The following is a 15,349-nucleotide window of genomic DNA, read 5'->3' as shown; positions in this document are numbered from 1 at the left end:
AATTTCTAACTTTATCATGGTTTTTTGTTTTTAATCAGAATTTTCTGCCTTATTAGACATAATGTAAAAAGTATTAATAGAAGAAAGACAACTGTTCTATACAGATCAGCTTATCAGATGTAATATAAAAGTAACAATTAAAATCTGGACTGAATTAAAATACTTTCAGACTAAAGGAAGTTTTAAGTTTAAAAATATGAAGTGATGCCTGAGTAGATGAATCTATTAGAAAGGTCTTATTTAACAATAATTTCTTTTACTTTTTGGTAGCTGGTATTTTGGTATTAACCTTTTGAAAACACGCTTTCTAAATATTTCTATTTTGTTTTGACTATCTGCTAAGGAAGATGAAGACTTTAGTAATTTAAAAATGACATAATGAAAAATTGATTCATTGTCATAAAAAAAGTCATATAACTATAAAGTAATGTTGACTAATCAGAACTAATAATGTGTCCAAATACATACATTCTTTTTTAGACTGACCACTTTGGGAGGGCATTCTTTTATAATTAATGAACATTTCTTAAATGAGTTTGTTGAGTGTGTGTGAAAGGGAAAAAGAGGAAAAAATGTTTATTAGAAGGGGCCATGACAAACTGCTCTATTAGGTCAAATTGTGGCTTTATTTGTTTCTCTAAATTTGTTCTTCATAAAATAGGGTGTGATCTCTAATTTGGGTTGTGACATCTCTGGTTATATGTTTTAATGTGAAGTTTTGTGTTTATGATAAATTTTGGGAAGCAGTTTAGTAAGAGTAGCATAATTGGGATGCAGGTGGTTTGTATTTTGAGATGGGGTAATCTTTAAGGATGGTATGGCCTTTATAGTGGCTTTTATAATTTCATCTTTTTCAGAAGTATGAATACTTATTATATAATGAGGAATTTAATAGGTTATGGTAAAATTACATGCTGTTCAGAAAAATCTCACACCTCGTAATTGAGAGCCAAATTTTTGGATGTGTCAGAATTGCCAGTTTGATTCTATGAAAGATTAAAATGTTTGAAATTTGTTAGCTGTTAGCTATAACAGGAGTCAGCAAACTGCCTATTTTTGCATGGTTAAAAAAAAATCAAAAGAAGACTAATACTTTGTGACATGTGAAATTCAAATGTTAGTACCCATAAATAAAGTTTTATTGGAACACAGCTGCTTTTGCATTATGGTGGCACAGCTGAGTAATTGTGACAGAGACCTATATGGCATTCTTGTCACTTAGTACTGCTTTGATGCACTGCAGATTTCATTACTGCAGTTATAACTTGACAGTATTTTGAGTGCAATGTGTATTGCCAGTCTGCAATATTTAACTTTTTTATACCAGTGCATATCCATCACATCAAAACAAGAGAAGGAAAAAATGGACTTTGAGTGGCATGCTTTTTAAGGCACAGAGGAGTGTGTATTAGTTTATTATTGAATTAGATAGCAAAACATTGTTCTTACTTTGCAGTAACACTGTAGCTATGATAGAGGAATACAGTATGTCTTGACATTACTAAACTGTAAGCATTCACCACAGTATTCTCAACTCTCAAATTTTGAAAGTCACAGTCCATTTAAAGTGGATTATCTCATCACAGCATAACTTCTTCATAGAAACCAAAAGAAGTTTCAGAGTGACTCAATTTATTAGCCAGGCAAAGAAAACCATTTACTGATGGTGAGTTAATTAAATTGTGTTTGATTGCAGCAGTCAAAAGAATGTGTCCAGAGAAAATAAAGTTGTTTTAGACTGTTAACTTTTTGGCAAGAATAGTTGATTTTAAGAGTTGAGGACATTTGAAACAGCATCAATAGTCAATTAAAAAACAAGGCAAAAGGCTTAGAATGGTTTTCCTTGGCTTTTGATAAGTTCACAGATTGTGTTGATACTACTCAGTTGTTGTTTATTTGAGGTGTCAATGGTAGGTTTGAAATGGCAGAAAAATTATCTTCTATAAATAGTCTATGTAGAACAACTACAGGCAAGAATATCTTCAAAGTTGAGGAAACACTATAATCTGAAGTGGAATCTGTTAATATGTGCTACAACTGATGGTGGTAATAATAAGTGTGAAACAGAAAAAGGCTTAGTTGGAGACATTTACAAAGCTTGTAAAAATGTGAGGTGTTCAAAAGCTTACTGTTTCTCATTGTATTACTCATCAGCAGGTACTTTGCAAAAAATACATGTAGCTAATATGCTACTGTTGTCAGTGGTGAACTCCATTTGCTCTTATGGACTCAACTAGCATCAACTGCACGAATTTTTGTTAGGAATAGTAGTTGAATATCCTGACTGGCTTTAGCAGTGGTAACATTTTAGTGTAATTTTTTTGAGTTTTAAAACAGATTGAAATTTTTCTGAACAAAGAAGACAGTGCTCAACCACTGTTATCAAATACTGATTGGCTTTGGAAATTAGTTTTTTCTGCAGATTTGGAAATGTTTTTAAATGAATTTTAAGCTAAAATTACAAAGCAGAATTTTTCATATGCAAAATTTAGTCTCAGTAAAATCATTTGAGTGGCAACAGTATCTGAATTATAAGTAACATCAAGCTGCTTTATACACTTCTTACCCTTTCAAAGTGAGATCTTCATTCCCACATGAATTTGTATGAATATATTTTCCAACTTCAAACTACAGTTCCAGTAGCATTTTTCAGACGTTGATGCAAAGTGCCAAGGTTTCCATAATTCAAAATCCATTTAATTGTACACTTGAAGAACTTCTGACTAACCTTCAATTGGAAGTGATTAATCTGTACCATAATGACCGACTGAAGGGCAAATATCAAAAGAATTATCTAATAAACTTCTATAACTGCCTTTGAAGTAACGAATATGCTCAATTAACATCAAATGCTTCTGGATTGATACCAGCATTTGGCAGTACCTACCTATCAGAAAAGACATTTTCAAAGATAAATACATAAAATCTGATGATGATTATCAGATGAATATTTACAATATATTTTGATGATAAGAAACTCAAAATAAGTGAAATGTCCCCTCCACCCGCAACCAATTCCTTTCTTTTCATTAGCAGACTGAACTATTATAAAATACTATATGTAATTATTATAGCTTAAATTTTGTCTGTTAAAAGTTTATGAGAAGTTTTTCCTCTCTCTCATTATATAAGCATCTACATGATTTTGCCCAGTGACCTACAGAGACTAAAATACTTATGATTGGGCTCTTTACAAAGTTTGTAGTATCCCCTATTCTATAACAGTGTTTCTTAAACTTGAATGTACTTAGTAATTGCCTGAGGATCTTGCAAATGTGGGTTCTGATTTGGTAGGTCTGGAGTGCAACCCAACATTTTACATTTCTTATAAGCATCTGAGGTGATAACAGATGCTGCTGTCAATGGACTGCATTTTGAGAAGCAAGGTCTAGAATTCAAGGTTAGGTTTTTAGACAGGTACACTAGTATTTGTTAAGTATCTATTATGTGTAAGGAGTTATACCAGGGGCTCTTGTATATATTGTATCTTTAAAGTGTCATAAAAACTTGTTAGATGGTACTAAGGACTACGGTGAGGTTGGGACTTATACTAAGAGTTTTTGATTAGAAACTAATTGTTCTGTTTTGTTTTTCCTTAGGTGTATAGCTTCCTCTAAGACCTCATGGAGATGGTTGAGATCCTAGAGGAAGCTGTGCATCTAAGAAACAAAAACAATGGGAAACAAAATACCACATTGTTAGCCTGGTGCAGGTCAAAGTAGGGGCTGATGTCCTCATCTTCCCTGCTAAATTCTAGTAAGCCAACAACCAGTTTCCAAGCCAAAGAATAGACATAGTATATATAGCATATACATGTTTTGCAAACATTTTCTCTCAGTCTCTTGCTTGCCTTTTCACTTTTATAACTGTGTCTTTTGAACTAGCAAATTAAAATTTTTGATGAAGTCCAATTTATCTTTTTCTTTTTTAAAAATTATTTGTAAGAATTATAAAATGTACATAAATGAAGTTTACCATTTTAACCATTTTTAGGTGTAGGTTCAGTGGCATTAAATACATTCACATTGTTGTACTACCATCACCACCGTACCTCCAGAACTTTTTTATCTTCCCCAGCCAAACCTTTGTACCCATTACACTTAACTCCCTATTCCACCATGCCCCTCAGCCTTTGGCATCCACCATTCTACTTCTGTGAATTTGACTACTCTAGGAATCACGTATAAGTGGAATCATACAGATTTGTCCTTTTGTGTCTGATATATTTCACATAGCATAATGTCTTCAGTGTTCACCTATATTGTAGCCTTTGTCAAAATTTCCTTCATTTTTAACACAGATTAATATTCCATTTTATGTATGTACCACATTTTGTTTATCCATTCATTCATTGATGGATGCTTAGGGTGCTCTTACCTTTTGGCTACTGGGAATAATGCTGTTATCAACATGGAGTTACAAATATCTTCTTGAGTCTTTCCTTCACTTTTGTTGGGTGAACTTTCTGGGTCATGTGGTAATTCTACATTTAATTTTTTGAAGAACTACTGTTTTTCACAGTGGCTGTGCACCAGTTTACATCACCACCACCAACACACACGGGTTAAAACTTCTCCACATCCTTGCTAACACTTGATATTCTCTGTTTTTTAATAATAGCCATCCTAATGGATATGAAGTGGTATTTCATTATGGCTTTGATGTGCATTTCCCTAAGGATTAATTATATTGGGCTCTTTTTCATGTGTTTGTTGGCCAGTTGTCTATCTTTGGAGAAATACCTATTCAGCCCTTTGCCCATTTAAAAAAATTTTTGTTGTTGTTGAGTTACAGGATTTCTTTTTATAGTCTGCAATTAATCCACTATGAGATATGTGACTTTCAGATATTTTCTCCCATTCTGTGGGCTGCCTTTTCACTTTCTTGATAGTGTCCTTTGGTGCACAGAAGTTTTTAGTTTTGATGAAGTCCAGCTTACCTATATAATTCTTTGCTTGTTGCCTGAGCTTTTGGTTTCATATCTAAGAAATCATTGCCAAATTCAATGTTGTGAAACTTTCCCCCTATGTTTTCCTCTAAGAGTTTCATAGTTTTAGGTCTTATGTTTAAGTATTTGATCCATTTTAGTTAATTTTTGTTTTTGGTGTTAAGGGTCCAACTTAATGTTTTTGCATGTGAATATCCAGTTTTCCTCATACCATTTGTTGAAAAGACTGTCCTTTTCGCGTTGAATGGTCTTGGTGCTCTTATTTCTGGGCTGTTTTATTCCATTGGTTTATATGTCTGTCTTTATACCAGTACCATATACTTTTTTTTTTTGACTTTTGACAAAGCCACCAAGACTGTTTATTGGTGGATGCAGAATTTTGCTTTTTTGTTTTTTAGTGAATGATGGTAATAAAACAGGAAAAATACATGGGAAAAAAATCCTTGGCCTATTACCATATACAAATGTTAATTTAGGATAAATCATAGACCTTAGCAGAAAAATATAAAACTTACAAAGGTTGTATTTTTTACTTTGAGGCATGCAAAGTTTTCTTGGAAAAATAGAAAAACAATAACCTTAAATAGATAAATTAGAATTAAACACTTCTGTTTGTCAAAACACTAAAGGAAATGGGGAAAAAATCAGATCCTTTTTCAATCTATCATCTGACAGTGACTGTTTCTGATATAATAGCAGGATCAGAAAAAGTAAGTATTGATGATACTTGAAAGGACATTGTCAGGAGTATGCTTATAGAAACCAGATTCCAGGGACCTAAGGAGGCTAGTGTTATAAGTCACGTTTAAGGAAAGAATTAAATGATAATAGCATGAAGTTTAAGCTCTAAAGTGTTTGTTTATTTTTCTTAAAGACGTAAATGAGGTAGGAGGAGGCAAGGCAAGGATGGAAAAGATACAAAACAGGGGATACATGCAATACAAGATCCCTTGAATATCAAAAAGGAATGAGATCAAAAGCAAGAGTTGAAGGCATCAGTTTTTTGAAGGTAGTTTCCTTTTTGTCTGAGATAGAAGAAGGGGAGGGGTAGATAGGAAGATATCTGCAGGTACAGGAATGCCAATAAACTTGGAAGGATAACCATTTTCCATCTAGTCCTCTATCCAGATGGCGATGGAAGGTAATGAAGGGAACTTTAAAGGGTAAAGTTTATAGGAACAGCTCTTAACCGTTAGGAGAGGAGTGTCAGGGTGTATGGAAGGGGTCTAGTGTACTTTGAAAGTGTTCCACGTATGATTCTGTATTTTGATGACATCCTCCCTGCTCCCATTGATAACCACTCATCTGTGTCAGTTCTGAAGCTGTATCAGTAGAGAATTAGCAGACATGGATACAAGAATTTTTAAACATTTAATGGAACTTTAGCTAGAATTTGTGATACTTCAGTCTGCATAGTGGCAATTAGATGAGAATGCTAATTTTCCCCCCTTAATTCTCAGGGTTATTGTTCAACAATAGGTGTTACCTCAGTGATCTGCTTGATATAAGTGTGTTTTTCATCTGCTTGATAGAAACTATCAACTGTACGAAAAAACCAGTTTGAAACTATCAACTGTATAAAAAAATCTTTGGGATGTGACAGTAGTACAACACTCTTACCCAGTTTAAAATATAGTCAGATAATGTATATATAAGCAAAATAATTAATATGACTTAGTGCCAAAATTCTGTATAAAAACTAGGGAGATTACACTGTGAGAAGTGGTATTTTTCAAACTGTGGACCTGCGTCTATTAATGGCTTATCAATTTAACAGCTCACAACCAGTGTTTTTCTTTTTTTAATGGACTAGAATAGACTAGAACTAAATATTGGAGTGCACCAAATAAGAAGTATTTGGGAACCTTTAATATATGTATGTAAGTATATACTGAGTTGGGTGGGAAATACATTTCTTACTGTGGACTGTAGTCAAAAGTGTTGGAAGTCCACCATAGGTGGTTTTGATAAATGAGTGTGGACATTATAAAAATCTTTAAGTCCTTACTTTCATCTGTTTTTAGAATTCGTTCATTAAGTTTATATTTACATCTCAACTAACTATATATATACATATATATATGTATATATAGTGATATGTGTATATAGAGATGTATATATGTGTATGTATTTTTTGTTTTCTTAATAGGTGCAATGGATGAACTTCATAGTCTGGATCCAAGAAGGCAAGAATTATTGGAAGCTAGATTTACAGGAGTTGCAAGTGGAAGCACTGGGAGCACGGGTAGTTGCAGTGTTGGAGCTAAAGTGAGTAAAACTGTAATCTTTATTTGACATTTTTTCCTTACATTAAATGATATAAAATGTATTTTGTAGAGGATCCCTACATATGTACTTAACAACAAATTGTAACTTAGTCTAATGTTTATAATATATAGGAAAAATTCAGTGTTTATATGCCTGACTTCACATACAACATATTCCAGGGGCATTATGTTGGTAATACAGCGTAATAGGTTTTGGGGTAAAAAGGAATTTTAGACTGTACTGCCTTTCTCCCATTACATAATTTTTACCTTTCCTGTACTTTGTTTCTTCCTTGCCCCTGTCACACATGTTCCTATCTGTGTATGTTTCTTTCTGTACACTAATCCACCACTTCTAACTGCTGCATAAAATTAATAGTGTATGTGTAAGGCTTTCCGGTGATAGACATCAGGTTGTCTTCAACTCCTCACTGCCTCGCACTGCAGTAAATTTCTTGTACTTGTTTCCTTATGGAACCTTGTGAGCATTTAGTTAGGATATATTCCCAAGAGCAGAATTTTTAGGGTGTAGGGTATGTGTAGATGTAAATTGAATAAATAGTGCAAGATTGCTATTCAGAACAGTTATAGAAAACTAATCTGCACTTTCAGCATAATGCATAAGTATTTCTCTATCTCTATATCCTAGAAACATTTGGCATCATCATATTTGTCACTTTTGATAGTCCAGTAGGGATAAAATAATATATCATTGTCTTACTTAGTATCAGTTATTTTGAGCATTTCTTCATATGCTTGTTAGCTTCCTGGGAGTCTCTTATAATTGTTACAATTCTTTGCCTTTTTTTTTCTGTCAGGATTACATCTTTCTTTTTCAAACTGATTTTCCCATGTACCTTGTATACTACATGTTAATTCCATGTTGGTTGTATATAATACAAATAACTTCTCCCATTTTGTTGTGTCTATTAACTTTATTCATGATGTCCATCATTGTACAGAACTCTAATTCTGTTGTATTTGAATTCATCAGTTTTTTGCCTTACATTCTTTACCTCTGAAGTTTTGCCTAACTCTTGGTATACTAAGAAAAACAGTCATCATCATTAACTGTCTGGGTCAAATAGACCCTTTTGCTGTGTTTATATTTTAAGTTATTTTACCACTAATTTATAGCAATGGGAATAAAAGTGTAATGAAAACCAACTTTCTTAGAAATTTTAATATGAATTTAAACATACTAAAACCTCTTGTATCAAGTAAATCTTGGTGCACAAACATCATAAAAGACGAAGGAGATTGTCATATGTCCTTTGAACATAATGAGATGGTCCAGGTTTTTTCTTGTTGCAGAATGTTATGTGATGTAGTCCTTCAGTTGGATGACTGACTGGTATGAGAATGTTTCCTTTCTTTTCTTAGAAATGTATTGACCAATTTATTGATTAATTGATTCTTGTTGTTGTTGTTGGGTTTTTTGGTTTGTTTTTAATTTTTTAACACCTTTATTGTGGTATGATTCCTGTATGGTAAACTGCACATATTTCAGATGTAGAGTTTGATGAATTTTGATAGAAGTATACACTAATGAAACCACCACCACAATCAAGGTAGCTAGCATTTCCATCACTCCCCAAGAGGGGTAAATTTCAAATTCCCAATTTATTCCTTCCCACTCCCTTTACACTTGGAAATCGTAAGTTTTCTATGTCTGTGAGTCTGTTTCTGTTTTGTAGATAAGTTCTTTTGTGTCTTTTTTTTTTTTTAGATTCTGCATATGAGTGATATTATATGATATTTTTCTTTCTCTTTTCTGACATCACTTCAAATGAGAACCGCCAGGTCTACCTATGTTGCTGCAAATGGTATTATTTCATTCTTTTCTTATGAATGAGTAGTATTCCCTTGTATATATACATACACCACATGTTCTTTATCTAGTCATTTGTCAGTGGACATTTGGATTGTTTCCATGTCTTGGCTAATGTAAATAGTGCTGCTGCAAACATTGGGGTGCATGAATCTTTTTGAATTATATTTTTCTCTGGATATATGCCCAGGAGTGGGATTGCTGGATCATATGGTAAGTCTAGTTTTAGTTTTTTAGAGAACCTCCATGTGGTCCTGCATAGTGGCTGCACCAATTTACATTCCCACCAACAGTGTAGGAGAGTTCCTTTTTCTCCACACCGTCTCCAGCATTTATTGTTTATGGACTTTTAATGATAGCCATCCTGGCTGGTGTGAGGTGATTTCTGATTGTAGCTTTGATTTGCATTTCTCTAACAATTAGTGGTGTTGAGCATCTTTTCATGTGCTTGTTGGCCATCTGGATGTCTTCTTTGGAGAATTGTCTATTTAAGTCTTCTGCTCATTTTTTGATGGGTTGCTTTTTTTAATATATTAAGCTGTATGAGCTGTTTGTATATTTTGGAAATTGGTCCCTTGTCAGTCGCATCATTTGCAAATCTTTTCTCCCACTCTGTGGGTTGTCTTTTCATTTTGTTGATGGTACCCATAGCTGTGCAAAGGCTTTTAAGTTTGATTAGATCCCAATTGTTTATTTTTGCTTTTATTTCCATTACTCTACGAGCTGGTTCGAAAAAAATACTGCTATGATTTATGTCAGAGTGTTTTGTGAATGTTTTCCTCTAGTTTTATAGTATCTGGTCTTAATTTAAGTCATGTGTGTTCTAATTTCAGTCTTTGAAAGGTGGCTGTCCAGCCTTCCCAACACTTGTTGAAGGGACTGTATTTTCTCCATTGTATATTCTTGTCTCCTTTGTCATAGATTAATTGACCATGAGTACATGGGTTTATTTCTGGGCTTTCTATCCTGTTCCATTGACCTGTGTGTGTGTTTTGTGCCAGTACCATACTGTTTTGATTACTGTAGCTTTGTAGTATAGTCTGAAGTCAGGGAGTGAGTCTCCCAGCTGTGTTCTTTTTCAAGAGTGTTTTGGCTGTTCAGGGTCTTTAGTGTTTCCATAAAATTTTAACATTTCTTCTTCCAGCTCTGTGAAAAATGTCATTGGTAATTTGATAGGTATTGCATTGAATCTGCATATTGCCTTGAGTAGTATGGCCATTTTAACAATATTGATTCTTCCAATCCAAGAACGTGATATATCTTTCCATCTGTTTATGTCATCTTCAGTTTCTTTCATCTGTGTTTTACAGCTTTCAGAGTACAGGTCTTTTGCCTCCTTGGGTAGGTTTATTCCTAGGTATTATATTTTTCTTTTGGTGTGATGGTAAATAGGACTGTTTCCTTAATTTCTTTTTCTGCTATTTCATTGTTATTGTACAGAAATGCGACTGATATCTGTATATTAACTTTGTATTCTGCATCTTTATCAGATTCATTGATGAGCTCTAGTAGTTTTCTGGTCACTTCATTTGGGTTTTCTATGTATAGTATTATGAACAGTGACAGTTTTACTGCTTCTTTTCCAATTTGGATTCCCTTTATTTCTTTTTCTTCTCTGATTGCTATGTCTAGGACTTCCAAAACTATGTTGAATAAAAGTAGCAAGAGTAGGCATCTTTGTCTTGTTCCTGATCTTAGAGGGAATGCTTTCAGCTTTTCCCCATTAAGTATGATGTTAGCTGTGGGTTTGTCATACATGGCCTTTATTATGTTGAGGTATGTTTCCTTTGTGCCCACTTTCTGAAGGGTTTTTATCATACATAGATGTTGAATTTTATCAAAAGCTTTTTTCTCCATTTATTAAGATAATCATATGGTTTTTATTCTTCAATTTGTTAATGTTGTGTATCACATTGATTGATTTGTGGATATTGAAAAAAAACTTGCATCCCTGAGATTAATCCCACTTGATCATCTTGTGTAATCCTTTTAATGCATTGTTGGGGTTGATTTGCAAGTATTTTGTTGAGGATTTTTGCATCTTTATTCATAAGAGATACTGGCCTGTAATTTTCTTTTTTTGTGATATCTTTGTTTGGTTTTGGTATCAGGGTGATGGTGGCCTTAAAGAATGAGTTCAGAAGTGTTCTTCCTCTGCAATTTTTTGAAATAGTTTAAGAAGGATAGGTATTAACTCTTCTCTAAATATTTGGTGGAATTCGCTTGTGAAGTCACCTGGACTTTTGTTTGTTGGGAATTTTATAATTACTGATTCAGTTTCAGTACTGGTAATTCATCTGTTCATATTTTCTATTCCAGATTCAGTCTTGGCAAATTATACTTTATACCTTTCTAAAAAGTTGTCTGTTTCGTCTAGGTTGTCCTTTTTGTTGGTGTATAGTTGCTCATAGTAGTCTCTTATGATCCTTTGTATTTCTGTGGTGTCAGTTGTGACTTCTTTTTCATTTCTGATTTTATTAATTTGGGCCCTCTCCCTTTTTTCTTGATGAGTCTGACTGAAGGTTTATCAATTTTGTTTACCTTTTCAAAGAACCAGCTTTTAGTTTCATTGACCTTTTTTTAAATTGTTTTTTTAGCCTCTGTTTCATTTATTTCTGCTCTGATCTTTATGATTTCTTTTCTTCTACCAGCTTTGGGTTTTGTTTGTACTTCTTTCTCTAGCCGCTTTGGGTGTAAGGTTAGGTTGTTTATATGAAATTTTTCTTGTTTCTTGAAGTAGGCCTGTATTGCTATAAAATTCCCTCTTAGAGCTGCTTTTGCTGCATCCTGGAGGTTTGGGGGTTTTGTTTTTTTTAGATTTTTATTAATTTATTTAAGGCAATTAACATCAGTTCTCAGGCTAAAGGATTTGTAAAACATTACACCAAAAAGGAAAAATCTAAGCAGTCAAAACCACCCACTTAACACACTCCAGCCCTGTCACCTGGGTGCCAGAGATTTTGGGTTGTTGTGTTTTCATTTTCATTTGTCTCTAGATTTTTTTGATTTCCTCTTTGATTTTTTTTCAGTGATCCATTGGTTAGTTAGTAGCATATTGGTTAGCCTCCACATGTTTGCAGTTCTTTCAGTTTTTTTCTCGTAGTTGATTTCTAACCTCATAACATTGCAGTTGGAGAAGATACCTGGTATGATTTTAATTTTCTTAAATTTACTGAGGGTTGCTTTGTGGGCCAACATGTGATAGATTCTGGAGAATGTTCCATGTGCACTTGAGAAGAACATGTATTCTGTTGCTTTCGAATGGAATGCCCTATAGATATTACTTCAGTCCACCTGGTCTAATGTGTCATTTAGGGCCTGTATTTCCTTACTGATTTTTTGTCTGGATGATCTGTCCATTGGTGTAAGTGGGGTGTTAAGGTCCCCCACTATTACCATGTTATTGTTGATTTCTCCTTTTTGAGATGCTCCTGTGTTGGGTGCATATGTATTTATAGTTGTTATATCTTCTTCTTGGATTGATCCCTTGAGCATTATGTAGTGTCCTTCTTTGTCTCTTGTAACTATCTTTATTTTAAGATCTATTTTGTCTGATATAAATATTGCTACTCCAGCTTTCTTTTGGTTTCTGTTTGCATGGAATATCTTTTTCTATCCCCTTTCTTTCAGCCTGCATGTGTCTCTAGTTCTGAAGTGAGTCTCTGGTAGACAGCATACATATGGGTCTCGTTTTTGTTCAGCCGGTCTGTGCTTTTTGGTTGGAGCATTTAATCCATTTACATTTAAGGTAATTATTGAAAAGTATGTTCTTATTGCCATTTTGTTGATTGTTTTGGGTTTGTTAGTAGGTCTTTTTTTTTGTTTTTTTTTTTCCCCCTCTCTTTTTGTTGTCTTTTCTTGTGGTTTGATGACTAGAGAAGTTCATTTAACATTTGTTGTAAAGCTGGTTTGGTGGTTCTGAATTCTTTTATCTTTTGTTTATCTGTGAAGCTTTTGGTTTCTCCATCAAATCAATGAGAGCCTTGCAGGATAGGGTATTCTTGGTTGTAAGTTCTTCCTTTTCATCACTTTAAGGATATTGTGCCACTCCCTTCTGGTCTGTAGATCTTCTGCTGAAAAATCAGCTGATAACCTTATGGGAATTCCCTTGTATGTTACTTGTTGCTCTTCTCTTACTGATTTTAATATTTTCTCATTATCCTTAATTTTTGTCAGTTTGATTACTATGTGTCTCAGTGTGTTTCTCTTTGGATTAATCCTTTGTGGAACTCTCTGTGCTTCCTGGACTTGGGTGACTGTTTCCTTTCGCAAGTTAGGGAAGTTTTTGGCTGTTACATCTTGGAATATTTTCTCAGTTTCTTTCTCTCTCTTTTATTCTGGACCCCTATAATATGAATATTTGTGTGCTTCATGTTATCCCAGAGTTCTCTTAAACTGTCCTCATTTCTTTTCGTTTTTGTTTTTTCTTCTGTGGTAGTGATTTCCAGTAATCTGTCTTCTACTTCACTTACCTGTTGTTCTGTTGTTCTCCCTCGTTTAGTCTATTCTTGGTTCCTTCTAGTCTGTTATTCATTTCAGTAATTGTATTCTTTCACTCTGTTTGAATATTCTTTATATTTTCTAACTCTTTGCTGAACACTTCCCTCTGTGTATCTGTACTCCTCCTGAATTCTCTGAACATCTTCATCATTACACTAAAATCTTTCTCTGATAGATTGCCTATCTCCTCATCACTTATTTCTTCTGGGATTTTATCTTATGCCTGGGCCTGGAAGATATTCTCTGCTGGCTCATATTGTCTAATTTTCTATTTGTATTTTTAGGTAGGTTTGTTTCTTGACCTTGGAGAAGTACCCATCTGTGGAATATGTCTTATGAGTTCCAGCAGTACACTTCTCTGTTGTCTCCCAAGGGCCAGGGTCCAGCTGGTCCTAGAGTAGTGTCTGGCCTGTGTTTGCTGATTCCTTCCACAAACCTTGGGATTGTTGTTTTCTTATTTCTGGTATCTGCCCCCTGGTGGGTGAGGCTAGACTAGAGGCTTATGCAGGTTTCCTGGCAGGAGGAGTTGGTGCTTGCCCACTGCTGGGTGGAACTTAGTCCTGGTCCTTTGGTGGGTAGGGGCATGCCTAGAGGCTGTGGGGTCAGGAAGACTGCTGATGGGTGGGGCTGAGTTCCCACCCAGTATGTTGTTTGGCCTGAGGCTTCTCAGCGTTTAAGCCTACAGGCTGTTGGGTGGGGCTAGGTCTAGGTGCTAATGATCCAATCAATATGTCAGCCTCCAGGAAAGCTCATGTAGGCAAACAGTCCCCGAATGTCCTGTCCACCACCAGTTTTTAGGTCCCCAGGGTAAGTCACAGCTGCCCCCTACCTCCGCAGGAGACCTTCCAAAACTAGCAGGTAGGTCTGGCCCTGGTTCCTATGAAATCACTGCCTTTATCCCTGGACCTGGCATGCATGAAATTCTGTGTGTCCGTCCCAAGAGGGTGAAGTCTCTTTTTCCCCCAGTCCTGCGAGGCTCCTGGAGTTAAGTTCTGTTGGTCTTCAAAACCAGATGCTTTGGGGTCTCCTCCCAATGCTGGAGTCCCAGGCTCGGGAGCCTGACATGGGGCTCAGAACTTTCACTCCTGTGGAAGGGCCTCTGCAACTTAATTATTCAGCTTGTGGGTCACCCACTCAGGGGGTATGGGACCCAATTATATTGTGAGCATGCCCCGCCTACCATGACTCTGAGGTTCCCTCTCTTTGTGTCTCGGTGAAGAGGATTTCTTTTTGATAGGTTTCAGTCTTTTTTTTTCCCCCAATGGTAGTTTAGTAGTTGGTTGTGGTTTTTTGTGGTCATGAGGAGAGGCGAGCTCATTGTCCTACTACTCTGCCATCTTGACCAGAAATCCACTGATTCTTGAATTTTAGAAAAGTCATGTAGATAATGTCATTTGAAGACTCTGAGATTTTACTTGCATAGTCAGTGTCACCATCATCAGTTTTAGGTGCTGTTATCTGTTTATCTACATATGTCATGTGTACTGATTTATCTAATAATTATAAATTGCCTTCCTCTTTAATTTTCTTCTCTTGACCACCTTGGCAAGTGAAAATTTCTTAATTCTCAACTGGAGTCTGTGAAGGCTAAAATCAAAGTACAAAGGTGGTTTTTTTAGTCATTTATACATTTTAGAAAGATGATGCAGTACTTTGGGAAAGCAAGAAGATAACTGAAAGATTATAATTTACTTCACTATTGCATCCTCCTTTTAGGTCATTAAATCTGTATTGTTTTTCTATTTCTACTATAATAAATTACTAATAAGATGCTCAAAACAGTACAGATTTATTATCTTATGG

General features: G+C 34.9%; 1 protein-coding gene across 3 annotated transcripts in view; it reads left to right on the top strand.

The window, feature by feature from the left end:
• The window catches only part of TLK1 (tousled like kinase 1), a 125,973-nt gene that overhangs the window by 27,374 nt on the left and 83,250 nt on the right, over window positions 1-15,349 (top strand). Inside the window, exon 2 of one of the 3 annotated variants that reach the window (XM_072961141.1) lies at window positions 7,098-7,216. In XM_072961141.1, coding sequence (XP_072817242.1) covers window positions 7,098-7,216 — 119 coding nt within the window. Of the gene's footprint in view, window positions 1-7,097; window positions 7,217-8,991; window positions 9,042-15,349 lie in introns of those variants that run through there. The other 2 variants (XM_072961143.1, XM_072961142.1) reach the window with 2 other exon arrangements.

This window comes from Vicugna pacos, chromosome 5 (assembly GCF_048564905.1).
Source record: "Vicugna pacos chromosome 5, VicPac4, whole genome shotgun sequence".
Taxonomy (NCBI): Eukaryota; Metazoa; Chordata; class Mammalia; order Artiodactyla; family Camelidae; genus Vicugna; species Vicugna pacos.
The sequence above is the reverse complement of the archived record's forward strand: the minus strand, read 5'-3'. Positions and strand labels throughout refer to the sequence as shown.